The sequence below is a fragment of the Candoia aspera genome, chromosome 3 (genome assembly GCF_035149785.1).
Source record: "Candoia aspera isolate rCanAsp1 chromosome 3, rCanAsp1.hap2, whole genome shotgun sequence".
Taxonomy (NCBI): Eukaryota; Metazoa; Chordata; class Lepidosauria; order Squamata; family Boidae; genus Candoia; species Candoia aspera.
In genome coordinates this window covers 95,120,845-95,147,684 of record NC_086155.1, presented here as the reverse complement: position 1 = coordinate 95,147,684, position 26,840 = coordinate 95,120,845, and the positions used below count along the sequence as shown (strand labels likewise).

At 39.6% G+C, this 26,840-nt stretch overlaps 1 protein-coding gene across 3 annotated transcripts in view; it reads left to right on the top strand.

The window, feature by feature from the left end:
• The window catches only part of CFH (complement factor H), a 93,740-nt gene that overhangs the window by 18,164 nt on the left and 48,736 nt on the right, over positions 1-26,840 (top strand). For all 3 annotated transcript variants that reach the window (XM_063298395.1, XM_063298397.1, XM_063298396.1), the window contains exons 4-9: positions 8,079-8,155; positions 10,060-10,254; positions 12,317-12,487; positions 13,793-13,966; positions 22,840-23,040; positions 23,471-23,653. In XM_063298395.1, the coding sequence (XP_063154465.1) occupies positions 8,079-8,155; positions 10,060-10,254; positions 12,317-12,487; positions 13,793-13,966; positions 22,840-23,040; positions 23,471-23,653 (1,001 nt within the window). The remainder of the gene's footprint in view (positions 1-8,078; positions 8,156-10,059; positions 10,255-12,316; positions 12,488-13,792; positions 13,967-22,839; positions 23,041-23,470; positions 23,654-26,840) is intronic.

The window sequence follows — 26,840 nt, the reverse complement described above, 5'->3', positions numbered from 1 at the left end:
ATATCACTACAGAGTCCTACTGTCTTACCTGCATCCAGATCTTTTGCATGTGGCTAGCCCGCAAGAGAAAAGGGAAGCCAACGGGAACATAATAGGAGAAAAACAGCTCATGTCATTCATTTTTACAGGTATGCCTTGTTTAACAACTGCCCTGTTTAGCAACTATTCAAAGTTGTGATGGTGCTGAAAAAGTAAGTGTATGGTCGATCCTCACACTTAGAACCATTGTAGTGTCCCCACAGTCACGTGATCAAGATTTGGGTGTTTCACAACTGGTGGGCGTTTATGACTGTCTCGAGGTCCCATGGTCATATAATCGCCATTTGCACACTTCACAGCCAGCTTCTGACAAGCAGAGTCAATGTTCAGTGGAGAAGCTGGCAGTGAAAACAAAAGTCATGGTCACATGATGTCTCACTTAACAACCATTTATCTTAGCAACAGAGTTGCTGGTCCCAATTCTAGTCGTTAAATGAGGGCTACCTGTATGTGTGTATATATGTGTTTGTGTATGTGTATACATAAGAGCCAGTTCGGTGTAGTGGTTAATGGGCTGGCCTAGAAACTAGGAGACTGTGAGTTCTAGGCCTCCCTTAGTCATGAAAGCCTCTGGGTGACTGGGCCAGTCACTCTCTCTCATCCCAACCTACCTGACAGGGTGGTGGTTGTGGGGAGCATAGGAGGCAGGAGTATTAGTTATGTTCGCTGTCTTGAGACATATATAAAAAAAATTATATAAGAGATAAACATCTAATTTTATACACATACACACACATGCATACACCCACATGCATATATACATATATGTATATATATTTGAAGATGGGGGTAAGATGGGAGTCTGATCTGACTGTAACCTGTGGGCAGGACTGTCTAGGCTGTCAGGAGAGTGGATGTTATTTAAGAAAGAAGTCCTTTTTAAAAAATATTCTCAGCATCCTTTGCTAACCCCTATTCATCATGAGCTTTTGCTTTCCTATCATCAGTTATAGAGTTCCAGGCTGCGTGTCTGCATTTTTCCTTCAGGCCCTAGCTCTCTTTATCTTTCTGTTTTCTAAGCTTCACTAAGCCATCAGCGTTAACCACATTGGCTTCTGCTCCCACCCCACCTGTCTGTCCTGAGGTCCATTTTAATACCTAATTGAAATAGTTTGCAATAGTATTTTTACATTCTTGTTAGGAACTCCAACACATTGCTTTTCCTGCTGTGGAATCTTAATTATCATTGTTCTGTGTTAAAATCTGCTTTTTTAGAAGTTCAGGCAACATGTTTAACTATACCGAGCTTTAAAAAGGTAAAGGTTTCCCTTGACATTAAATCCAGTCATGTCCGACTCTAGGGGGTGGTGCTCATCTCCATTTCAAAGCCGAAGAGCCGGCGTTTGTCCGTAGACACTTCCGTGGTCATGTGGCCGGCATGACTAAACGGAACGCCATTACCTGCCCGCCAAAGTGGTACCTATTAATCTACTCACATTGGCATGCTTTCGAACTGCTAGGTTGGCAGGAGCTGGGACTAGCAACAGGAGCTCTCCCTGTCACGAGGATTCAAGCCGCCAACCTTCCGATCGGCAAGCTCAGCAGCTCAGCGGTTTAACCTACAGTGCCACCACATCCCTTATACCCAGCTTTACCTTCCCTTAAATTCAAAGAGTCCAGCATTATATGGTCATTTCCCAACACTTTTCTTGCAGATTTTCTTCCAGATTTTGTCTCTCAACTGATGTTGGGGTAACTAAAATCTCCCATCACTCTGAAAAACCTGAAATTTTCTTTTGAAAGGTATCATCAATATTTCCTTCTTGGTTGGTTAGATGATAGCAGTCACCAACAAAACATTGCTTTTATTTGTTCCTTCAGTTATTTTAACCTGAAGTTATTCACAGCATTGCCAAGCAGATTCATTTGGATTTTGAGCAGGTATGGTGTGTGTGTGTGTGTGTGTATGTATATCTCAACATTTGCAGCTTTACATCAACAGAGAACTACCAGAAATCCAAGCTGGATTTAGAAGAGGACGCAGTACAAGAAATATCATTGCTGATGTCAGATGGATCTTGGCTGAATGTAAAGAATACCAGAAAGATGTTTACCTCTGTTTCATTGGTTACGCAACTGTGTGGACCATAACAAGTTATGGTTAATATTATGAAGAATGGGAATTGCAGAGCACTTAATTGTACTCATGCGAAACCTGAACATGGATCAAGAGGCAGTCGTTAGAACAGAAAACAGTGACACCGAGTGGTTCAAAATTGGAAAAGGTATGCGGCAAGGTTGTATACTTTCACCCTACTTATTCAATGTATACGCTGAACAAATAATTCGAGAAGGAGGAATGTATGAAGAAGAATGGGGTGTCAGAATTGGTGGAAGACTCATTAGCAACCTGTGATATGCAGATGATACAACTTTGCTTGCTGGAAGTGAAGAAGACTTGAAGTACTTGCTGATGAAGATCAAAGTCAGCAATACAGACTACACCTGAATGGGAAGAAGGTGAAGATACTCACAAATGGGCCAATAAACAATGTCACAATAAATGGAGAAGAAATTGAAGTCATCAATTTCAGTCTACTCGGATCAACGATCAATGCCAAGGGAAGTAGTAATCAAGAAATCAAATGATGTATCGCTCTGGGAAAATATGCCATCAAAGACCTATCTAAAGTTTTCAGAAGTAAAGATGTTAATTTACAAACAAAGGTGTGTCTGACTCATGCCATGGTCTTCTCAATTGCCACATATGCCTGTGAAAGTTGGACATTAAAAAAGGAAGATAGAAGAAGAATTGATGCATTCAAATTGTGGTGTTGGCAAAGATTACTGAAAATACCATGGACTGCCAGAAGAACAAACAAATCAGTTTTAGAAGAAATACAACCAGAATGTTCCCTAGAGGCGAAGACAACTAAGCTTAGACTCTCATACTTCGGGCACATCGTCAGGAAAGACCGATCGCTTGAAAAGGACATTGTGTTTGGTAAAGTCGAGGACCAGTGGAAAAGAGGAAGACCTTCAATGCAATGGATTGATAGAATTACAGCAACAATGGATGCAAACATTGGAACAGTCAGACATATGGTACAAGACCGAACAGCAATTCGTTCTGTTATATGTAGGGTCGCCATGAGTTGTAAATGACTCGATGGCAGTTAACAACAACAACATGATATATATTTAGCAATCATTGCAGCTCCTTTTCCTTTCTAATTCTTCTTTTTAAAAAATTGTATTCCAGTCATGGAAGTCATTCCATCAGGTCTCCATAATACTTACTGAATCATATTTGTCTGTACTAAAATCTTGGTCATTTTGTTTATTCCCCATATTCTGAGCATTCATGTATAGACAATGGAGGCCATGAATTTTATTGTCAAGAATCCAAGGCAGAAAAGCAATATATTCTTCAGAGGCAGCTTGAATTTGGGTGAATCTTGTGGATTATAAATCTTCACGGAGATTTACATCCTTTGCCATAAGCTAACCATGGTAAAATTAGACTGACAAGACCCAGCCAAACTGCAACTTTCAGTTTTTGCTATATTTTATATCAATTGTTTACTACTTTCTTAGTAATATATGGACTTTCTTTTATACCACTTGCCTCTTTTCTGACAATATTGGGACTTGGAGGTTTGAGATTTTCAACTCAAAACAGCTCAGTTTGTCAAAGTAGCTTTATTTTTCTTTGTTAGTGGTTTAATTGCCTTCTACAAAAAATGTTTACAGAAAGGGCATAAACTGTATTTGTACTGAAATCCTGAAAAGGTTCTGTAAGTAAATGCTGCACTTTTTTATTTTTGAATTTATGTGAGAAACCCAAATGAGATAGCCAGATCAGTGAAAACAGACTACATTACTAGTTATAAATGTTTATTTTCCTTTCTTCTCCCAGATTTCACAAGAATTATATAATCATCTGTGCTAGTTTGGTGATGACTGAGGATAGAATCATCCTACTTATTTAATCTGAACTTATTGCCTGTTGGTTTTATCTAGACTATGTATTACACACACACACACTTATATATATATGTATGTATATACTGTATATACTGTGTGTGTATGTATGTGTGTGTGTGTGTGTATGTATATATATATATATATATTTGGTAACAGACTCCACTTTGCAGTGCTATACAACATTATGCACTAATTCTCTGCACTTAAATATTTGTAGCCACAAGAGGGGGCTGCTATACAAGGAATAATTACTTGAGATTTTCACTTACACTTTTTGAGCAAATACTCTACTATATATTTACATGTTTATATTTGTGCGAGAAACCCAAACAGAATATTTAATCTGGTGAAAACAGATTGCAATTTTAGTACATTTTAGATTTATCTAAGCTACATGATATTGTATTTTATAAAAGATTGTAATTGTAATATCACTAGCACAAACCTTTTAGATGCTAATCTTTTCTGTTTAATATACCTTTTACTGCAAGAAGGAGCTCTTGTATAGAGGATGATTCCTGGAATTTTCGTTATAAAACCTTTAAATACTTTATTACTCTGAGGTGCTAGTAATAAGTTGTTTTTAAAAGATATGTAACATTTTAAAAGTTTATTTGTTATTTACTTCTTATACTTTTATGCAAAACATTTAATATCTAAAGAATTATTTTATTTAGGATGTCACTCTTAACAGTATAATCCATTTTTGAACTTGTTCAAAGAAAAGACATTTAGCTGATAAAAATGTTCCTTGTCTGTTCAAAATGAGCAACAGAAGAATATAAAGTTGAAAATCTGACAAGAATAGAGTGTCTAGCCATAACAGCAAACCACAACAGCAAGAAGTTGGTTCCGCTTTTGCTTTATTACAATTTAGAGATTTATTTATAGTGAACTGAGCAAGTTTCAACAAAACTGGATTCACAAATTTTAAAAAATCAGAAGATAACATACTTAAACAAGCTCAACAAAAACAAGGTTTAGAAGCAAAACTGGATCCTTTTTTAATTATTTCTTTTTTATTAACTGTATGGGTGAATTAATATGTTCGATATTACTCTCAATTATACAATAGACAGATATTAAATCTGGAAAAGATTGCAGTACTTAAATACAACACATATTATAAAATTTACAGATCAATAAAAGGAAACCCTCAATAAATCAGTTACAGAAGATGAAACAAATTTAGCAATATGGAATTTGAAATTGAATAAATCCACAGGACCATTTTTTTTCTCCAATTTATTTAAGACCTTCCAGGAAACTTTGATTAAACCATTAATTCAAGCAATGAATGAGATCTACTGTAGGAATGTAAGGTACTTCCCCCTTTATGGTAAAAAGCTTTTATTTCTTTGATTTTAAAAGAGGAAAATTACCCAACTCATCTGGAGTCATTAGAGACCTATCACTCTATAGATTACAAGCTTTTATGGCAACATGTGCAGAGATTAAATAGCCTTTTGAGTGATTAAATGCCATCAAGTTTGTGTTGATTCTTAGTGTCCACATAGATAGACCTCTATCCCCAACCTGGCTCTTACAGTCTTCCAAAAGCGCACCCATAGTTTCAGTAATCAAGTCCATCCAGCTAGCTGCTGGTTGTTGTCTTCCCTTTCTTCCATTTTTCTTTTCAAGGGAGATAGGTCTTCACAAAATGTGTCCAAAATTTAATAGCTTGAGCCTGGTCATTTGTGCCTCAAGATTGATTTGTTCTATGATTGATTTGTTCTATGATTGATTTGTTCTATGATTGATTTGTTCTATGATTTCTTTTCTTGGCTATTCATGGTATTCTCAAGAGTCTTCTCCAACACCAAAGTTCAAAAGCTTCAGTGTTCTTTCTATCCTGCTTCCTTAAAATCCTACTTTTGTTTCCATAGAATGTTCCAGGGAAAATCTACTGCCGGCATGATTCTAATCTTTATAGGTATAGCCATATTGCAGCATCTGAGGATCTTTTCCAAGGCCTTAATTGCTATTCTACAAAGTGCTACTCTGTGGCATGACTTGACTGCTGTTTCTTTATTGCTGCTATTTGATCCTAAAAGGCAGAAATGTTATTACTGTTAGTTATAAGGCTGGTTGCTGTACCTGTTGTCATTAGTTTGGTCTTCTTTATAGTCATACTCCCATTTTTTTCTGTGCTGTTTAACTTTTATTAGTAGAGTTTACAGATCATTTCCTTTTTCAACTATCAGAGTAGCATTATCAGCATAACATAGGTGATTGATTTTTCTTCCTGCAATTTTAAAACTACACTTGTGTTCTGCTAATCTAGCTTTTCTTCATATATAATCAGTATATCGGTGTACAGCTTAGTCTTATTCTGTTTTGTCATGTTCCCTCCAGATTGTGGCTTCCTCACCTATAGTATGTATAGGTTTCCTATGAAGACAATGAGATGTTCTGGGATTCCCAATTTTCAAAGGACATGCCACAGCTTGGCTTGGTGAACAAACATTAAGGCCTTTCTATAATCAGTGAAGCACTTACTAACTTATTTTTGGTATTTTTGGCTTTCTTAATTATCTAGCATGCATCAGCAATAATGTCTCTTGCTTTGTAGCCTTTTCTAAAGCCAGCTTGAAGAATAGGCATTTCTTCATGTAGGGCTGGTAAGCCAATCCACATTATTCATTGTATTTGGGTTAAAAATGCAAAGGTCTGCTTTTCCACAGATGGGCTTATCTGTCAGTATAATGGGAAATACAGGTATTTTTATAAAGTATTGCCATATGTACTTGTGGATAAGCCCATCTGTGGATAAGCTTGATTTTTGGGGGTGTATTTTGACACCTAAAATTCTAAACTTATCTGTGAATATATGCAGTACCCTTGGCATACATTCCTAGCCTTTTCTGTTTATCCCTCCAAAGAACACCACACCCACACCCACATACCTAAGATGAGCAAGACTTTGGTGGAGAGGAAATGGTCTTTTAACTGAACTACCACAACCTGATCATAGTAGATTTACACAGAAGAGATACATGAGGGATTATGTATATGTATATGTATATAATACTATTGATAAAATAAACTTTAAAAAATCAAGAAAATGGTTATGATTTTTCTTGATATGGAGTTTGCTCATTCAGAACAATTTCATACAATTCTGAAGAAGCTGAACTGCAATTCAAATTTGCTTACATGAATACAGAGTATTTATAAAGAACACAAAGCCAAGGTAGTGGCAAGTGGACTTTTATCACAAAAATATACTATAACAAAGGGCAGTAGATATGCCTGCCCCATCTTTCCTTCCTTTCTAGTGATATTAGAACCCTTGGAAAAGAAGGAAGTAATCTAAGGTTACTTCAAAATTGTATTCAGCCTTATATGGCTTCTAAACTTTTTTCCCATTTTCTTTTTGTTCCCCTTACATTTTTCCTGCTTTTCTATTTTATTCTGTTCTTTTTAAGTATCTACTAAAATAAATAAAAATAGATTTTTTTAAAAAGGAAGGGATCTTGTTTCTTATTTCCTGCTGAGGTGCTCATGTTAGGAAAATATAATCTCTTGACTGACAGGGAAAATATAGTAGGAACTTGTCCCTTATACTCCTTGACCAAACTCTACTGCAAAATTCCTATTAGCTAGTTTTGTTCCAAGTGCTTCCTGCAACTTGGAACTTGGTTTCATGGGAATGAAGGAGGGAGGGCAGTCTGATTTAATGATTGTATTCTTGCTGTTTTTAATATCTACAATGCTGTTTTTGCATGATCCTGGGTGTGTTTTTTTTTAACTTGAATATCATTATGTTTTGGAAATGTAATACAGTACTGTATATCCAGAAAAGCATTTGAATTTGGTGATAGTTTCAGAAGTTTTGGATGAGAAAATAGATTTAAAACTTGGGGAGAATGAATTTCTCTTTTCCTAACTCTGAGACGGAATTCCTAACTTGTTTCAGGTGAACACTTCTACAAGTCCAAGAATGATCAGTAATAGCTAGAATAATGCTTCTTTTCTCTGTATGTTCTCAATTATTGTAAAATGTGCTTTTGATGTGCAATTCTACTGCTAACATGTTAGCATGTTTGATGTGCAATTCTACTGCAAATATGTTAGCATGTTTGGTTTACTATTTTTTTTTTCATTATCAGCTATAAGATGCTCAGCCAATATGATTACCGTGATTGTCGTGCAAATGGATGGACCAACGATGTTCCTCACTGTGAAGGTAAGTAGGCTCTCCAAAATTTTACTTGGGATCAAAGTAGCACAAACATGTTTAAGCTTTTAAACCTGAGCTTTTGTAAGCTTGGAAATCTCTTCTGGGCAGTTTCTCGCATAGCCAGCAAAGACAAGTGACCACAAAGAATCTGACCAAATTACCAAAAATAATTCAAACGAATTTGGAAAATCGATTTGAAAGATTTATGTCATTTACAACAGATAAATGTGAAACCGGGCTTATGAAGATGCATGCACAAGAAATAAAGATGGGAAATGATTATACAAGTGTTTTTTTAAGGGAAATAAAAAGAACATGGAAGAAAAATGTGAAAATTACACATGAAATTAAGTGTGAATAGCTCTGATTTAAGTTTAAGTAACTCTTGCCTAAATCGTTTTGCATGCAAAGCAAAATCTGCTACAACTTAAGCCCTTCATATAAATCTTCTATGTTTGCCCTGGTATTCCGCTCTTCTGCCCCATTTAAAAGCTACAGTGAAAAAGGTTCTGTGGGACCTCCATTCACAACTTTCTCGATCTTTCAGAAATGTTTGGTGGGAATCCACCCCAGGTATATCCTGCAGGTAGGCACAACTCCTGCTGAACCCCTTTATCTTAGGCACCCAGTCCAGGTGTGAGCCCCTACATTGCATCACATCACCTGGCTCAGTCTGGAGGCAATGCCGAGCCTTCTGAGCCTATCTTCATGGCTAGGCTTTTCTACAAGTACTGTGCCACATCTTTAAACAGATTCTTTTAATAAAAAAAAATAAAATGAGATGTAGACATGCTGCAAATCACCACCTGCCAGTGTTTTCACTATTTATAAAGAATATCCCTTGCCTTTATAACAGCCCCGTAAGCATTCACATAAAATAAACACGTTGAATTGTTGCCCCAGAAGCATTCACAGAACATAAGCACAATTAATTGTTGCAGTCAAATGCAGTATATGTTTTAGAAAAAAAACTACAAAGGTGGGGGATAGTATTTGGGGAAGCTACAGAAGTGTGAGGAGTAACTTCACCTATTTGCCATTTAAGATATAGCCCAATCAGACTTGAGAGATTCTGTTGTTATAGCCATTCAATAAGAGTAATTTTAGCCTTCCTGTGGAGTTGATTTCCTGGTCTGGTCTACCTGATAGGACTGACAGAAGGGCCATTAAGGCCACTGACTTCAGCCCGTGGATCCAAGTTAAAATTCATCACTTCAGATTTAATTCATGTTAGCTGTCTTGTTTTAGGTGATATAGATGGTAATATTTTAGATTTACAGTATACTTACACCATTAATTAACACACCATTATAGTATGTTACATTTTTATTTGTTATTTTATTTTTGTTATGCTAGTATTTTATCTCATCTATAGAAAAGAGACAATAGAAAAGCCAAAAGACCAGTACACTCCCTTGCCAGCAATCAACACCCAGATATGCAAAAATCAACACTAGATTAACACCAGATGAACCATCAAACAGCACAATACACCCTAATCAAGGAACTATTAACTCAGGCAATCAACCAAGCAGCAAACAACAGCCCAATCAAAGAGCTCCCAAGGAGAGAACAACACCCCCACCAACACAAGCAGGGCAAGCCATGATATATAAACTGAGAGCAAGGCCCACTCCCTCTTTGCACTGAAGATGTTGCCTAGTCTGGCAATGAAACGTCTGCAAGAAAACAACACCAAGAGAGCACCAAGGACTCCACAGTTCAACCCTGAGCTACAAATATTTGCTTTGACTGGTACAATTCATTTTGTTGAATATGAGTTTCAGTTTATACAGTATATGCCTGCCTGCCTGCCTGCCTGCCTGCCTGCCTGCCTGCCTGCCTTCCTTCTTCCCAAGTTTAAAAAGTTTCTTAATTAACTTTATATTACAATGTTACTTGATTTACAGTCAACAAATGCTTTCCAGTAGCACCACCAGCAAATGGGAGGATTGTTCAGGGAGCAAAAGCTCAGGTGGACGATGATTTTTTATCTGGTGACATAGTGATATTTGGATGTCCTGGAACCTTCAAAATCAAAGGAGCTGATAAAATTACTTGTAAAGGTGATGGCACCTGGAGTGCGCCTGTCCCAGAATGTATAGGTAAGTAAGGGGACGAATAGTGTGCTCTGGGGATGGAGTGATTACCATCACTCATTTCTCATGGTTGGATTACTCTTTGATTGCCCTGGAGTCCTCTGGGGCTGTTCCCCGCCTCAGATAGGCTGGACCTATTTTATTTATATATTTATCATATTTTTATGACAGCCCATCTCCCCTGCACGGGGGACCCTGGGCGGTTCACAATAAAAACAATTTAAAATTCAATAAAATCATAAATAATACTATTTGATTGGTCTGCCCCAGGCAACTGATATTTTTAAAAAATTATTTCAAATTCAGGCCACTTCACATTAAAGAGATAAGTTTCAGTCTTTACTTTTAGTTTAAGAACACTATTAATTCATATACACAGGCCTACACATGAACCTAATATAAGAATTTTGTAACTTCAGGCCTATATTTGAGCCTGAATGTGCAGGGGTTCCCTGAGGCCTGAAAAACATTTCAAGGGTTCCTCCAGGGTCAAAAGGTTGAGAAAGGCTGGTCTAGAGTGCCACTGGTGGACAACACGAAGTGAACCCAAGTAAGCATGAGTTAGAGCTACTGCTAAGGCCTATCTCATGGTCAATGTTAATCTGCCCTTATTGCATGTGCCGATAGCCATCTGGTAGTTTTGTTCAAGGTAACCCAGGCCGTCCTGAGGAGGATTGTGAGGAATATGCTAGGCATCTGTTGGATAAAGCAGCTTGGATTCACTGCAAACTACATTCTAGCCTTGAGGCAAGCTGTGTGGAGCTAATTGAGACCCAGTCTAGCTTGGTTATCTGGGAGGAGTTTGAATCTGTTAGTACTGACTTTTAGCTTGGCCATCTATATATTACATCCATCTCCCTCCTGGTAGGCTAAGGTCTCCCATCAGATGGGGCATGGTTGGGTTCTGACAGTGGTGAATGTTTACTTCAGAGAGGAGGTGGTCCCATATTCTCTTAAGGAGGCAGTAGTGCACTCTTTCCTCAAGAAGCCATTACTAGCTGGATAAATATTGTCCAGTCTCCCATCCTGGGGAAGGTAATTGAGAGGGTGCAACTGCTTCAGAGAATTCTGGAGGAAGCAGACAATCTGGACTCCTTTCAGTCAGGTTTCAGACCTCAGTATGGAACTGAAATGACATTGATCACACCTGGATGACCTCTGGTGGGAGCAGGTTGGTGTAGTGCATCCATCCTTTTTCTTCTTAATATCTCAGCAGCTTTTAATCATGGTAACCTTCTGGACCGGCTTCAAAGGTTGGAATGGGCAGCACTGCGTTACATTGGTTCTTCTTCCTCTGGGGCCAGTTTTAGTCAGTGCTGATGGGGGGAGAGGTCCAGCCCACAACTCCTGCTTTGCAGGTTGTCTTAGAACTCAGCACCCTCCTTACTTCTGTTCAACATCAACAAGAAGCCCCTGGGTGAAGTTGAAGGCATTTCATTTGATTGTAAAAATAACTGAGAATACAGGTAGTTCTCACTTAACGACCACAATAGGTACTGGAAAACTCATTAAGCAGTGTGGTCATAAAGTGAGTAACCATGTGATCAGACCTGAATTTATAACCATTTTTGCATTGGTCGTTAAATGAATCCAGCTTCCCCAATGGATGGTTTTTGCTGGAAACTGGCAAAAAAGGTTGCAAATCGTGATCATGTGACCGCAGGATGCTGCAACTGGTCATAAATACAAGCCAGCTGCCAAGTGCCCAAATTATGATCTCATGACTGTGGAAGTGGTGCGACATTTTGTGACAGTCATAAGTGTGAGTACAGATTGTAAACACTTTTTCCAAGGCTGTCGTGACTTCGGACCATCGTTAAATGAATGGCCGTTAAGCGAGGACTACCTGGCATTAGGCATTGAATATTATCTGTTCCCAATGAGTATGATAAAAAGTCACTTATTCAACCTGATCTTACCTGAATCCTATTGGGATGAAAAATGAGATTAGAATTACAAATAGAGCTCTTTCTTCTTTAATCTTTTAGATAAGTAATATGGATGTTTTTTTGATTCAAGTGATTACAGGGAATATTCATGAAAAACTTTTGTTCATATTTTATAATAGAAATAACTTGCCAGGCAGACTATATTCAGCATGGAACCATATTATCTCTAAAGAACATTTATAAGGAAGGTGAAAGAATACGATTCTCCTGTGATGAAGGATATACATACGTTGACCGATCAGATGCATTATGTACTGAGAGTGGATGGGGTACAAAGCTTGAGTGTACAGGTCTGTATATGTTTCTAATGGTCATGGGTTGCTTTGAAAACTTACACACATTTTACTCTTCTTGCTATGCATGTGTAGGATTGCAGCTCCAATCAATCTGACCCGATTAAGAACTTTCTGGTAAATTAGGAAAGGTCCCTTTGCGTGTTTATACTTGATTTTGTTTTCATCAGAGGAACTTCTAGATAACCCGAATAGCATGCATTGTCAAGCAAGAAGAGTCATTCTTTCTTTCTTTCTTTCTTTAACATGCAAAAGAAAATGCTGTTTCCATTTTCCTCTGAACCTATGGATTATTTATATGCATACTGACTTGATTGCCTAAAGTAGCTATAATTAGTTTAAAAGGTATAGTTTAAAAAGAGCCACTAATTCTATAATTCTGATATCTTATTAATCTTTGATAAATAAAAACTCAGGGTCCGTGGTTTCCTGGAACTTGTCAAACCAAATGGCATACTGTACTGTCTTTTAATTTTAATTGAACAGACTTAGAAATGGCCAGTGTCTTTCTTCTGAAGATCATCTGGGGTCAAACATTTATTTCTCTCTGCAATCTTCCCTAAGTAGTTTGGTCAGCAATAAATGTGGGGCCAAACAGAAATGAATGTTTCATGTAGCACTCCTTGGACAGGGGGAACATAATTCATCTAAACGGCTTTGTCTATCAAAATCTGGGTGTAGTCCCACAAGGGGGCAGCTCAAGCTATTTTGGAGACATTCATAGGAGGCGGAATTGATCCCCAGAAGATCAGTTGACCATCTCTGTTTCAGACTGAAATCACCTTGTGACTTCACTATTGGTCGTTCTCATATTTGGGCACTATTCCTATTTTTCCCTTCTTTTCTGAGTATTGTAAAATCATATAAAGCCAGGCTGCAAAGTGAGAACATAGCATCAGGGCAAAACCCTTGGGTCAGGGTTCCCCAAAGTGGCCAGTATCAACCCCCAGGGTTCCTAATTCACTGAACCTTAAGAGGGAGGAGGAATACAGCACAACCAGACTGACCAGATTCTGTTACTATAGCCAATCTCAGTGAAGGTAGCCTTAGCCTTCCTGTGGAGTTGATTTCCTTATCTGCTCCATCTGGTGTTGCTGACAGGACCAAAACACATGAGACAGAGAGAGGTCCCACAGCTTGTGTTACTGGCAAATTGAAAGAAAAACGTCATAAACATGAAATAAATTCTATAGGCCCACCTCCACGGTCTACAGCATGAGGCACCTCTCCCCCTTTTGCAATAGGTTAGTCTCATAGACAGTGATTTATTGACCACGTATCCCTATTCATATTCCTCCGTAGCAATTCAGTGTCGCCCTCCACAAGTGACGAATGGCCGCTTTCAACCTAGACAACCTCAATATGTGTATGATGATGAAATCGAAATAAGCTGCGCAGAAGGGTTTATCTTTGGAGGCCCAAGAAAGATTTCCAAGTGCACTGAGAATGGTTGGAAGCCTCCTGCCATCTGCAAACGTACGTAGATTTTCCTTTTTAGTTTCTGTCTAGAGCAGGAATTGCTTCATTGTTTATGAATGATATACCTGTAGTTAGGGTGGATGAGATGAGATAATTATGGTGGCAGGAGGCTAGTTTATTATAACTACTAGTCGTAATGGTAGCATTTCTGTAGTTTTCTCATAAAAGAATTCCCAAGGCATTTATAATAGTCATAAAATTGTCCCAGAATAAAACAAGGAAAAGCAAGATTAAAAATGGAGTAAATGCAAATTAAATAATGATACAGTCATTCCACAGCACATTGCTACCAAGCAGAAGACCTGCTCCATGCCATCACTGACCAGTAGTCCGTAAGCCACAGCACAAGGGGTAGGACCCCGCTGAAGATTGTAGGGACCCAAGAGGATGATTTAATCAGAGCGATTCTTTAAAGAAACCACACCCTGCCACAGCAAGGGCAGGAGAGCAGCTCCAGGGCTACAGATGTCGGTTTGCAACTTTCCTTGTTCACTTTCTGAACTAAAAGCTTCACACAATCACACGTTCACACAGGCCGCATACCTGCCCAACTCAAAATCTGAACCTGAGATGCAGGCAGAAGCAGGCCGACGTGTGCCAGGGAAACAGTGGCTGTCCTTGCACCGTGCCACAGACTGTGTGGATCTGCCCTAAGTCCTCCCTGTTGCTTAGTATCTGTTCAAAATGGTTGATCCCCCTCTGCCTTCCTCAGCGACACAAGTCAGAAATTTCTTGGAAGTGGCAGTGTTTGTTTCCCAACAGATGTCAAGATAACTGAAATCTCCTACTCAGCCTGCAAAGTTTGGAAGCGGGTTAGTGGCAGAAACATAACACTGGGAGTAGCATAGGAGAAGAGGGTAAGGTGAGAGCATCCAAAGGCCAAGAGGGCATTGCAGGCCGCATAAGACATCCCACCAGCTTGCATTTTTTCTTCCCTAATCAGTCACTTTCGATAAACCTTTCAGTCACCTTGCCCAAAAAGTAGGTATTTGCTAAGAGCAATTCTAATCCTTTAAATCCGGAAAGATGGGTCTGTTTTGTGTCCCGTTCATGCACTTTGAGTCTGAAAGTTCACAAAGCCTTCAACTTTTTGGGGAGGAGGCATATGGTAAAAGATTGCTTCTACTGCCCCATACCAATAACGTGCCCCCTGGGCTGTTTCTGAACAGATGCTCCTGGTCTCTTGAAAGCCCATGCAACAGGAAGACCAGTAAACCATTCTACCAGTGGTCTCTGAGACTAGTAAACCTCCATCCAGAAATAACCAATCTGACAGGTCTCTGGAGGGAAGTGGGGATATTTGTTGAAGCTCCTTGCCATTTGCCAGCCTTGCAATCTACCAGCTGTCCTATTTTGGGACAAAGATTTATTGGTCTTATAGAACAGTCCTGGATAGTTTTACAGCTAGAAGGAGAAATGCTCAGAACTCTTGCGGATTTCATCCCAGCTTGCAAGGGAATGCTGGCAGGAAGTGGCAAGTGTACCCTGAAGTATGCTGGGGAGTGTGCAAAATGACATTAGAGTAGACAAAATGGGATATTTCCATGGGATATTCCTCTGTAAGATGACAGGCAGGGACAAACAGGTAAACGTAGATGCCACATTATCTATTCACAGCAGGTGAAATTCAGAGGTATGCTGGTGCCTCGCCCATACAGGAGTTGGTCTATCAGTATTCCCAAACCCTGCCCTTTTCAGGTATATAAGCAGCCCCATGCCAGGCCTGACAAGTGCTCACAAAGCAAAGTGTAGGTGGGCTTTACAGGGAAAGTTCTTTTCAGGCAGGGTCAGGCAGCCCAAAGTGAAAAGGCTGTGGCTGCCAGTGCCCAGGGGAAAGCAAAGGTGTACCGCAGATAGACTGCATAGTACTAGGTGTGGAAGCAGAAATCAGACAACACAAGTTCTGATGCAGAGCAAGAAACGACAGGCAGAAGCAGTTATTGCGATGGGCCAGGGAACAATGCTGTGCATTCTGGTCCTCAACAAACTCTTAGTGGGGCATCTTTGCTTCGGGGCAAGCAGGAAATGTGGATGAGCCTGTGCCATAAAAGGGACAGATAAGTTTGCTAGTTTATCTTTTTTCCTAGCACATGACTAGACCTAATGCAGCAATAGAAGGAAAATCCTAAGTTGAGGAAATGAAATGTTATTAAATGAGGAATGGAAGGAGTATTACTGAAATGGCAGGGCAGAAGGGCTAAACACCAAGAAATGTTGAACGCCGATGGCTGCAGGCATGACATGCATAGCTTTAAGGAGGGAAAGAAAAAGACAGAGTAAAAGTTAGAACTGCCTCAGTCTAGAATAATAGAAAAACACAAGGATCTCATGTCCTGTTTGGTTTACAGATGCTTGAGAAACACAGTGAGCACAGTCCACTCTCTATAAAGGTTGTCAAAAGCCACAAGCTGTTTAAGCACTCTTGAAATCCATGTTGTCCAAAAACTATCAATGGTGACTTATCCAAAGGTGATGGTAGGGAAACTAAACCGAGATTTGGGTATTATTAGCAATTCTGATGACAAAATTGTTTTTTTATCAAAACTGAACTTTAAAAAGAAATAACCTTAAAGAGGCAAGGAGAAACAGTAAAAAAAAGTTAGCCAAAAGGTGGCCCAGTAGTCGGACTTTGGCAGTACCTTCCTAAAATGTTCTAAGTTTCCAGTTTAACCACCACTGAACTCAAAATCTGAAACTCATGAGGAGTTCAGAAAGTCTTCTTTAAACCAAAGAATGCTGAAGTCAGGAGCTCATTTGTCACACTAAATCACAATGAGATATGTCATTATCTACATACAACAGAGTTGTTCAGAAAAAGATATTCTGGTGATTTTTTGTTCTGCTTATTAGATTTTCTATCCTGCTTTAATATCCAGATATTGAATCAAGATCATCTTACATGCTTCATGAAAAAGAAGGAATATGAACCTGCCTCTTTCCTGTCCTAACCCATAGCTGTAGCCACTGCAATGTATCATGAGAAGTCCCCCAGGTGACTGGCAATTTTGGTTGAAAAAGAAACAGAAATCCAGAAAAAAGGTCAATGCTCTGGGCAAACCACAATTCCTGGAATTCTGTCTGTCCAAAATCTCCTTAAAGATACTGGTGAGGTTTTGCTTTCTCATCAGTGATCACATCTATCAATTTTTTTAAAAAAATTGTATCTTACGAACCTGCCTGAAGCATGCATAAAGCTGAACTTAATCATTCTGTTCCATAACTTCTACAGTGACTTGGAAACGATGGAACTTAGCATCACCAGAAAATGGACATCTAAATCTTAACCCAAGTTCCTGGCTAGACATTCTACCTCTTTCACCAAAAACAGAAGACATTCTGAATCAAATCGTCTTCTGTTTCAGGGTTCCTGGACATTTTCTCAGAGGCTGCTGGGAAGATAGAAGTCCTTCTCCCAGCTTGCAGCCGGGAACTACTTTTTGTCTTAAAAGTCGTAACTCTTTTTCCCCTCCAGAAGGGGGCAGGGGGTGCCAGGGGAATTCAGTATGTGACCAAAGCCATATCTACTGGATTGTGACTTGTATCTCAGTGGCTGCAATCTGCTATTCAACCTATTTTCACAATGTTAAGTAGTGCTACATTACCTGTCTAATAATGTCCTTGTATCTGAATGGCCATGTTTAAGGATCTGAAGCTTAGAAATGGAATGAGAAATAAGGATGAAAGGAAAAAAAGACTTACTGAATAGTATGCGCAAATGTTCCTGATGAGGCAATCAAAGAGTCATTTTTTATTGGAAAGAGTCATTTCTTAAAATATTAGCTGAGGAAAGCATTTTTTCTTAGGACCAAAGCAGTATAATTTAGTTCTCAGCTTATAATTGGTGCAAACCTTGAAAGGAAGTCTTTGGTGAGGAATATTATCAGAACTTGTGATCATTTCACATGGTGGGATTCAGTAGGCCAATCAAAGATGTGTGTGCAGGTTGGCTTTCTTTCAGTAGAAGCTAAACAGGGAATGAAGCATCTGAGTACATCCAGAACCAAATGCCCAGTATGAAGAGATGAAAGCCCCACACATGCAGGTTTCCTCAAAAGCAACACCTGTCTGCATCAGCTAAGTTCATCCCTAGGAAGGTTTCACTGTTTATATGTCATTCTACCACAATTATCCATACCTCTAATTCAGCACACTTAATTGTTTATAGCTGTTGCTTGTCAGCCAGGAAATGTTTCTGTGAGACAACACCAGCAACCCCTGCCCCCCTCCCCACATCACCATTACTTAACATAAGTGGATGGCCTTGGCAAATCATTTCCAAAACGAAAAGATAAAACTTTTAAAGTAGAGTGCAGGAGAAGATGAGGAAACAGGTAACCATGAGAAACACCTGGGGTGGGGAGAAGCTTAGAGGCTTAATTTTAGAAATCTGAGCCTTTCCTTAGCCATGCTCTGCACAAGAATACAGAGGAGAAGCCACTGGTGCACGAAGCACAGAAAGCCAAGCACACAGTGAGAGGGCTCTTTTGGAAAAGTTGCAGATTGCCAACAAGGAGAGGACTGTTAGTGTCTCCAGGAAGGCTTTTATTATACAAAAAACTTGGCAGACTTACTTCTTTCTCAACTTCTCACTTAACACCTCTCGATAAACCTATACTCCAGAGCCAGTTTGGCGTAGTGGTGAAGGTGCTGGCCTAGAAGCCAGGAGACTGTGAGGTCTAGGCCTCCCTTAGGATGAAAGCCGCTGGGTGATTTTGGGCCAGTCACTCTCAGCCCAACCCACCTCACAGGCTGTTGTTTTGGGGGATATAGGAGGCAGGAGCCTTAGCTATGTTCCCTGCTGCCTTGAGTTCTACAGTATATGAAAAGGCAGAATCATCATTGTCATCCCCCAGTGAGGCACTACCTTGATGCGGTTGTGGGGTTGCGTGCTTTGAGGAGGAGGAGAGCTATGCCCGAGGTTCAGCCATACTGGACAGGTCTCATCAGAGGATCCAGACAAAGAATGCCTCATCCATAGACCATAAGGTGAGACCTAACTTACAGAAACCTATACCGGATCAGTCGTCACCCAGGTCAACAAGGACTGCGTGAGGTGTTTGAGTTCCTGGACATCTGGTGACAAGTGGGCTACAGGAGTCAGGTTTGTTGGCTGAGTAACCAGGGCCAGCAGCTGTAGAAAAGGTGGTTCCCATCGCAAATATACAGAGACTGAGAATGTAGAAATAATGACCTGCTATTACGAATCAAGTCAAACGAGAAGAGGATATCTGAAAAGAATGCACCCCTTCTGGAAAGAACAACATCTAGAATCAGAAATAACAGAACAGAGGCTAGCAGATCAACGTCAATTTTTAATACGAAATAAAGTATTCACAGAAGTAGAATTGGAAGAATTGCAAAGGTCTACCCAGGGCAAAGAAACTGAAGCCTTGTGAGAAGTAGCTCAGACTCCCGAGGCAAACCAGGGCAAGCTGGCAATAGAGGAAGCCAGTATGGCTACTGAACCAGTTTCATTCTCAAACCAGGCACCCTCTTCTCTGCCTTCTCCTCAGAAAGAACCAAGTCCTCTAACTGAGAAACAGGAGGAACTGAAACAAAGAATGACTAATCATCTAGAACGGTACAAAAAAAAAAAGAATAGATTGCCTGCATTGAAGCTTGTTATAAAAAAAAAAGGTAGCACAAGTACTAAAAGACGCCAAAATGTAATATCAAATATACTGTAAGTACCAGCTCATTGCAAGAAACAGACCAGCTGATGTACAGCATGGCTGGAGTCATGACTGAAGATCTTGGATGCAAAATCAATAAACAAGAAAAAAAGCCAAACAGTGCATCACCAAAATGGAAGATCAGGTTGGAAAATAAGATCAGCATTCTAAGGTCAAATGCAAGCAAGCTAGAACAGATGAAGGAACAGAAGCTGAAGAACAAGAAGACCAAAGAGTACCTGATAAAGAAATGTCACCTAGAGACAAGGAAGATCAAGGAAGCTCTGGAAATAATAAAGCAGCAAATAACAGCCATAGCTTATAAGATCAGCATATATGAAGCTCGAATTGCACACTATAGGCAGAAGCTCCAAGTCCAGTCAAATCGGAAACGCTTCTACCAATCCATCAATGGGGAGACTGCAAAGAACCAGCCAACGCCGGAGAAAGAAGAAACAGTGCAGTTCTAGGTGCAGCTATGGGACAACCCAAAGAAATACAACACGAGTGCTGCTTGGATAAAGGAGGTGGATAAGAATAAAAAAGAAGCTGAAATAAAAGAACCTGTAATAAGAGCAGAAATGGTGGAGAGGAAGGCAAGGAAGATCAAGAACTGGACAGCACCAGCTGAAGATGAACTGCATGGTTTTTGGCTGAAGCATCTGACTGATCTGCACCCCTCACAGCCAAGCGGTTTAAGACCATACTGCAAGGAGGTGAAATTGAAGATTGGTTAACAAGTGGCAAAACCTACCTGATAATGAAAGACCCAACAAAAGGGGCAGCACCAGGCCAATTACCTGCTTACCAACAACTTTCAAATTGCTAACTGGTGTGGTAGCTGATGCAGCCCAAGAGCATCTACTTGAAAACAAGCTCTTTCCACCTGAGCAGAAAGGAAACCGCCCAAACAGCAGAGGAAAAAAAGATCAGCTCCTAAACGGAAAGACTGTTTTGGAAAATTGCAAGAGAAGGAAGACCAACCTCAATGTAGCTTGGATTGATTACAAGAAGGCATTTGATTCCCTGCCACGTGACTGGATAATCAAGTGCCTAGAAATAACAGGAGTCAGTAGAAACGTCAGAAGCTTTGTGCAAAGATCAAAGGCAGAATGGAAGGCACAGTTTCTGGTCAATGGTGATAGACTGGGGGAGGTTAACACCAGGAGAGGAATCTTTCAAGGAGGCTCACTCTCACCACGACTGTTTCTCACCGCATTGATTCCTCTGTCAACAATACTGAACAAGTCCGGCCGTGGCTATCAAACATCAAAGCCATCTGCCAGGCTACCCCACCTCCTTTACATGGAGGATCTGAAGCTGTATGGAAAAACACCATCTGAAATAGTGCTCCACACTGTCCGAACGTACAGCCAAGATATTGCAGTGGAGTTTGGACTGGACAACTGTGCCACCCTTACCAACAACAGGGGGAAAATAGTGAAAACTGAGGGAATCAAGATGCCCTATGGAAATAACATCAAGAGGCTGGAGGAAGAAGATCACTACAAATACCTTGGCATCCTTCAAGCTGACAACATCAAGCACACTGAAGTCAAGAAGATTAGTAGTGAATATATCATGAGAGTGAAGAAGATCTTACAGTCCAAACTCAGTGGAGGAAATACCATCAAGGCGATTAACACCTGGGCAATTCCAGTCATTAGATACAGAGCTGGAATAGTGGACTGGCCTCAGGTAGAACTAAAAGCCCTGGATAGGAAGACCAGAAAAATAATGACAATGAACCTTGCCCTTTATCCACGCAGTGACATTGACAGACTCTACTTACCAAGGAGCATAGGTGGGCGTGGAACATTGCAAGTACAGCAGACAGTTGAAGAAGAAAAAAGGGTATTGGAAGAATATCTGAAGGACAGTGTGGAAGATGCCCTGAAGCTAGTAGACCATGAAGGTCTCCTGGATACCAAAGAGACCAAACTGGCCTACAAGAAAGTGAGCAAATGATGAACAGAAAAGAGACATGGCAAGGCAAAGTATTACACGGCCAGTACATGAAAAACCTAGCAGGCAAAGCAGGCAACAAGAAGACCTGGCAATGGCAAAGGGCAGGAAAGTTGAAGAAAGAGACAGAGGGGCTAATTCTGGCTGCACAGAACCAAGCCTTACAACAAAGGCATATAAAGCCAGAATTGAGAAGACAGCAACAGACAGCAAATGCTGCCTCTGAGAAGAAGCTTAGGAAACAGTGGAGCCCCTGGTTAGCTGCTGCAAGAAGATTGCACAGACTGACTACAAACACTGGCCTGACAAAGTAGCAATGATGGCGCATTGGCGTATCTGCAAGAAATACCAGTTGCCTGCAGGCAAGAACGGGTAATAGAAAGTAACAGAAAATGAAGAAGGCAAAGTGCTCTGGGGCTTCAGAATCCAGACAGACAAGCATATGCTGCACAACACCCCAGGCTTAACAACTGTGGATAAGAAAGACAATAACGTCTGGGTAGTGGACATTGCAATACCTGGAGACAGCAGAATAGAAGAGAAAGAACTGCAGAAAATCACAAAATACAAAGACCTGCAAATAGAAGCAGAACAACGGTGCCAAAAGAAAGCAAAGATAGTGCCCACAGTGCCTTGGGTGCAATCGCAAAACATCTGGGGCACCACTGGAACACCACCAGCACTGCCAAATCAGCATCAGTCAATTGCAAAAGGCAGCTTTACTTGGAACTGTGACGATACCTTTTACACCATCAAACAACACCTCCCTACCCTAGGCCCTTGGGAAGGACTCGATAGGTGGGTCAAAATGCCAAATCCAGTCTAAACATCGGGCTGACTGTGTGGCCAACCATAGTAATAGTGCTTTGATAAGTCACTTTCCTAAAACAGGAAGGTAGAAAGAAGTTGCAAAAACCTTGAGTACCATTCTACAATTTCTCCACTTTAAGATCTACGGCGTCAGGCCATCATCATTCCATTCTCCCCACAGCCCAAAAAGATGGTAAGCGGAAGAAATAAGGGCCTCTTCTCCCATCCCCCATTGACACGCTCTGTTTCCTTCTTCCGATGCAGGGGAGAAATCCAGGCCAGACTCTGATATTGTGCTAGAACAACAACATTAATAACAGGTTCATCCCTGATGCTAGCACAGACTTAAGCAAAGCACATGAGCTAATAGAATATTCTGAATTTGGGGGTGCTTTACTTTTTTCCGTCTCCTCTTTTCTGCAGGAAAGGGTTGTGACTATATCCGTATAGAAAATGGAAGAATGTCTGATTATTATCATAATCAGTGGAACACAGCATTTCCAAGATGGGAGGGACAAACTATTGACTTTTATTGTTATCGTGGATTTCTGCCTGAAAACAGACAAACATGGCACAGGGCTACATGCATCAATTCTCGCTTTGTCCCAGAACCAAAGTGTTTCAGTAAGTAATTTTTTCTCCTTTGCATTTTCTGTTGTGATGAGGAACACAGGAGATACCGCCAAGCATAAACAGAACAGGCTGGGGAGATGCTACTCTGACCTCGCTTTGACCTGGGAGAAGCAGCGCGCAGTAGCAATCTCAGCCTGTTCCTCGATTCCTCTGCCTGCTTGGTGTGACTTCTACTGCTGTCTCCAGGGACCCTCAAGGCTGTTTCGGAGTGTATGGTTTGCAAAAGTCCGTGTACGAAAACCTTAAATGAGAGAGGTGAAGACCTGGGTCATTTTTTAAAACAAAAACAAAGAAAAAAACAGAAAAATAGAGTTTTTCCTCATCATCTTCTTGACATCTCTGTGAATTAGCTATCAGGTGGAGTATGAATTGCCTTCCAATAACCATGAATTATGAAACTAACCGCTCCTTTTGCTTTTAGAAACGTGTGATCCTTCTTCACGTTTTCGTCATGGTTACTTCGTTTATACTTATCAGAACAACTACATAGAGGGTGACAACATTACATTTGCTTGTTACGATGGATATTCTCCTGCAGAGCAGCAGTCAACAGTCAGGTGCACAAGAAATGACTGGTCACCTGTTCCAAGGTGCATCCAACCAGGTAAGCTTTAGGACTGTCAGCTAAAAATGCCTGACCTGAAATTACTTATCATGCTTTGCTGTAGATATTTTTCTTGGTGCTTCGCTCAAGACAGAGTTCTCGGGGGGCAGGGGGACTAGGAGACGAGGGAATTCCTTCATTGCTCCAGCTGCAAAATGGAGCCTTTTGAGGACAATAAGGTCATGCACTTTCCCTGCTAATTGCTTTGGGAAACGGCTTATTACTGGACTGAAGGAAGTTAGACCCCTTTGGACTGACAAGATTGGGAACACCAGATGGGTGAATGCTCTTAATCCTCAATATAAGACTATGAAGATTCATTTTTATAATCTCCAAGAACTTAAAATAAACAGACAAAAGTAAGGTAAGCCCTCTTCCTTAAGGGCTCCCCTGCTGCTCCAAAGAACCGACTCTCCCACTTCTTCTGCCAGCCCCGCCAGTCCTGCCAGCCGATACCCAAGGCTTGCCAGGGCTGAGGGAGATGGAAGGGGTCATGTGTGAGGAAGGCTACGGAAAACGTTGGAGGTCTTGGACTTTGAATATTAAAATATTAAGGTTTTGAAGTTTTTTTTTTTAAATAAAAAATAAAAATATGCTTGTAGAGAAGGGGAAAAAATTGAGTTTGGAGACAAGCAATTTATAATGGCATTTAGAGACATCTGTGAAGAACTGCTCAGAGACCTGTGTTGTGGAGTGGAAGCTGTGTTGTGTTTCCTAGAGAGGTTGTTTTCAAATAAAGAGGTTACCAAACGTGATTCACAGCAAAATTTACCCAAGGAGAATATGAACGCTTTGAATGAAAATCTGTTACTAGATATACCAGATGAGGTTCTAAAAATCAAGAAGGAAACAGAAAGGATAATCCCAGAGAGTAATTGGAATAATCTCTTTTTGCTGAATTTACAAAAGAGATGGTTTAAAGTGTAGAAGACGTTTGCAGCGGGGATCGGCAATTGCCTGAATGGATTGTAGGGAAAGACTGTCTTGTATAATAGAAGAAAAGACTACAAATTTGGCTTGTTTCATTAGGGTTAAGATGGAATAGATTGTCATTCTGGGTAATTCTTGCTGGATTTAGTGATATCATATTGGATTTGTCTAAAATGAATATGATGTAAAAGCTTGTCCCCCTGGAGTTATTCTATATAATCCTAACTTGATAGAATATACGGTAGATGGCTTTACATTTAACTGCTTTTAAAAAGGAGAAATTGTGTCTTTTTGTTAGTTAAACTTTAGCTTTTTGTCTGTATTAGGATGCTGGGATTATTTTATACTTGTGAAATGTGGATGTGCCTATACTTTAGAGTGGAGATAAGGAATGTATCTTTGAAGATAAATTGTTAATTGGAATGTGGTGTGTTGGGGCTTGTCTTTTGCAAAGGAGAAATGGTCCCTTTTTGAACATTTCATGACTTTTAAATGGGATTTTGTTACAGTTAAAGGATGAGATGTGGGATGTTGCGTTTTATATATGTTAATTAATGTTAAAATCTTAGAGCTTTGTTTTTTTTATTTATAAAACTTTATTATTTTCAAGATACAGTTAAGATACAACTAAAAGAGAAGATAGAACAGATAGAAAACAGAACTAAAGAAAAAAGAGCACACTATGAAAGTGTCAGTAGAAAGAAAAACAGAAAAGGAAAGTGACTTCCGACTTCCTCCGATACAGATATATATTTCAATTAATTAAGCTATCTTAATGTTATTTCTATTAAAGCAAACCATTTAATCTCTAAAACCCAAAATCAAAAGATCAGTTTCTTCTATTACAAGCAAGTAATCCAAAAGTGGTTGCCAAGTTGATATAAATGCAGAAACAGAATGATCTCATATTAAAGCTGTCAATTTAGCCATTTGAGCCAAGTCCATTAGTTTCACAATCCAATTTTCAACTGTAGGTATTTGTGGATCTTTCCATCGTTGTGCATATAACAATCTTGCGGCCATGATCATATATAACAACAACACTCCATGTTGTTTCTCTAATTCCTTTTCCGTCAATCCCAAAAGAAAAAGTTCTGGTTTTCTTTGTACAGTTACTTTAAGAATGTTTTGAATAATAATACATACTTGATCCCAGAACTTTTTAACCTTCTTACAAGTCCATCAAAGATGCTCAAAGTTTCCTTCACCCTGTAAACATTTCCAACAGACCTTAGTTACACCATTATACATTTTTGACAACTTATCAGGAGTTAAATACCAATGATACATCATCTTATAGAAGTTTTCTTTTAACTGATAATTCAGCATGATTTCAAACCTTTCGTCCATATATTCTCCCATTGATCCAAGATATTATATGCAAAATTCTTAGCTCATTTTGTCATGCAGTCCTTGACTTGTTCATCTTCCATATTCATCTATAACAACATCTTACATATCTTAGTAATTACATGGTCATCATTTATACAAAGGTCCATTTCAAACTGAGTTATTTCATTAACAAATTTATAGTCCTTTTTGTCCAATTTAAAACGTTCTACCAGTTGCATATAGGTGAACCAATAACAAGTAAATCCATCCAACTCTAACATTTCCCTTGTTTTAATTTCTGGGTCACCTTCCTCAAATTTTAACAAATCTTTATATTTTAACCAACTTATAGGTCCCACATTTTCTCTTCTAACAAATGCTTCCTGAGGTGACAACAATAAAGGTACATCTGGAGATAACCTTACCTTATATGTATTCCAGATTCTCAGTATGGCGTTCCTGATAAAATGATTTTTAAAATCCTTATTAACTTTAACTTTGTCATACCATAAGTAAGCATGCCACCCAAATCTCAATTCATGTCCTTCAAGCTGTAGTAGTTTCTTGTTCTCCAAGGTAATCCATTCCTCCATCCAAAGCAAACAGCAGGCATCCAAGTACAATTTCAAATTAGGCAGGCCCAAACCTCCTCGTTCTTTGGCATCTTGTAACAGTTTATATTTAATTCTTGGTCTCTTGCCTTGCCAAATAAATTTGGAAATATCCCTCTGCCATTCTTTAAATAGTAAATCTGTTGACAAAATTGGTATAGTCTGGAAAAGAAACAGCACCCTAGGCAAAACATTCATCTTAATCACAGATATTCTTCCCAAGAGAGACAATTGCAATTTCCCCCAACTTATCAAACCGCTTTTCACGTCATTCTAAATTTTAACATAATTATTTTGTAACAACATACTATTTT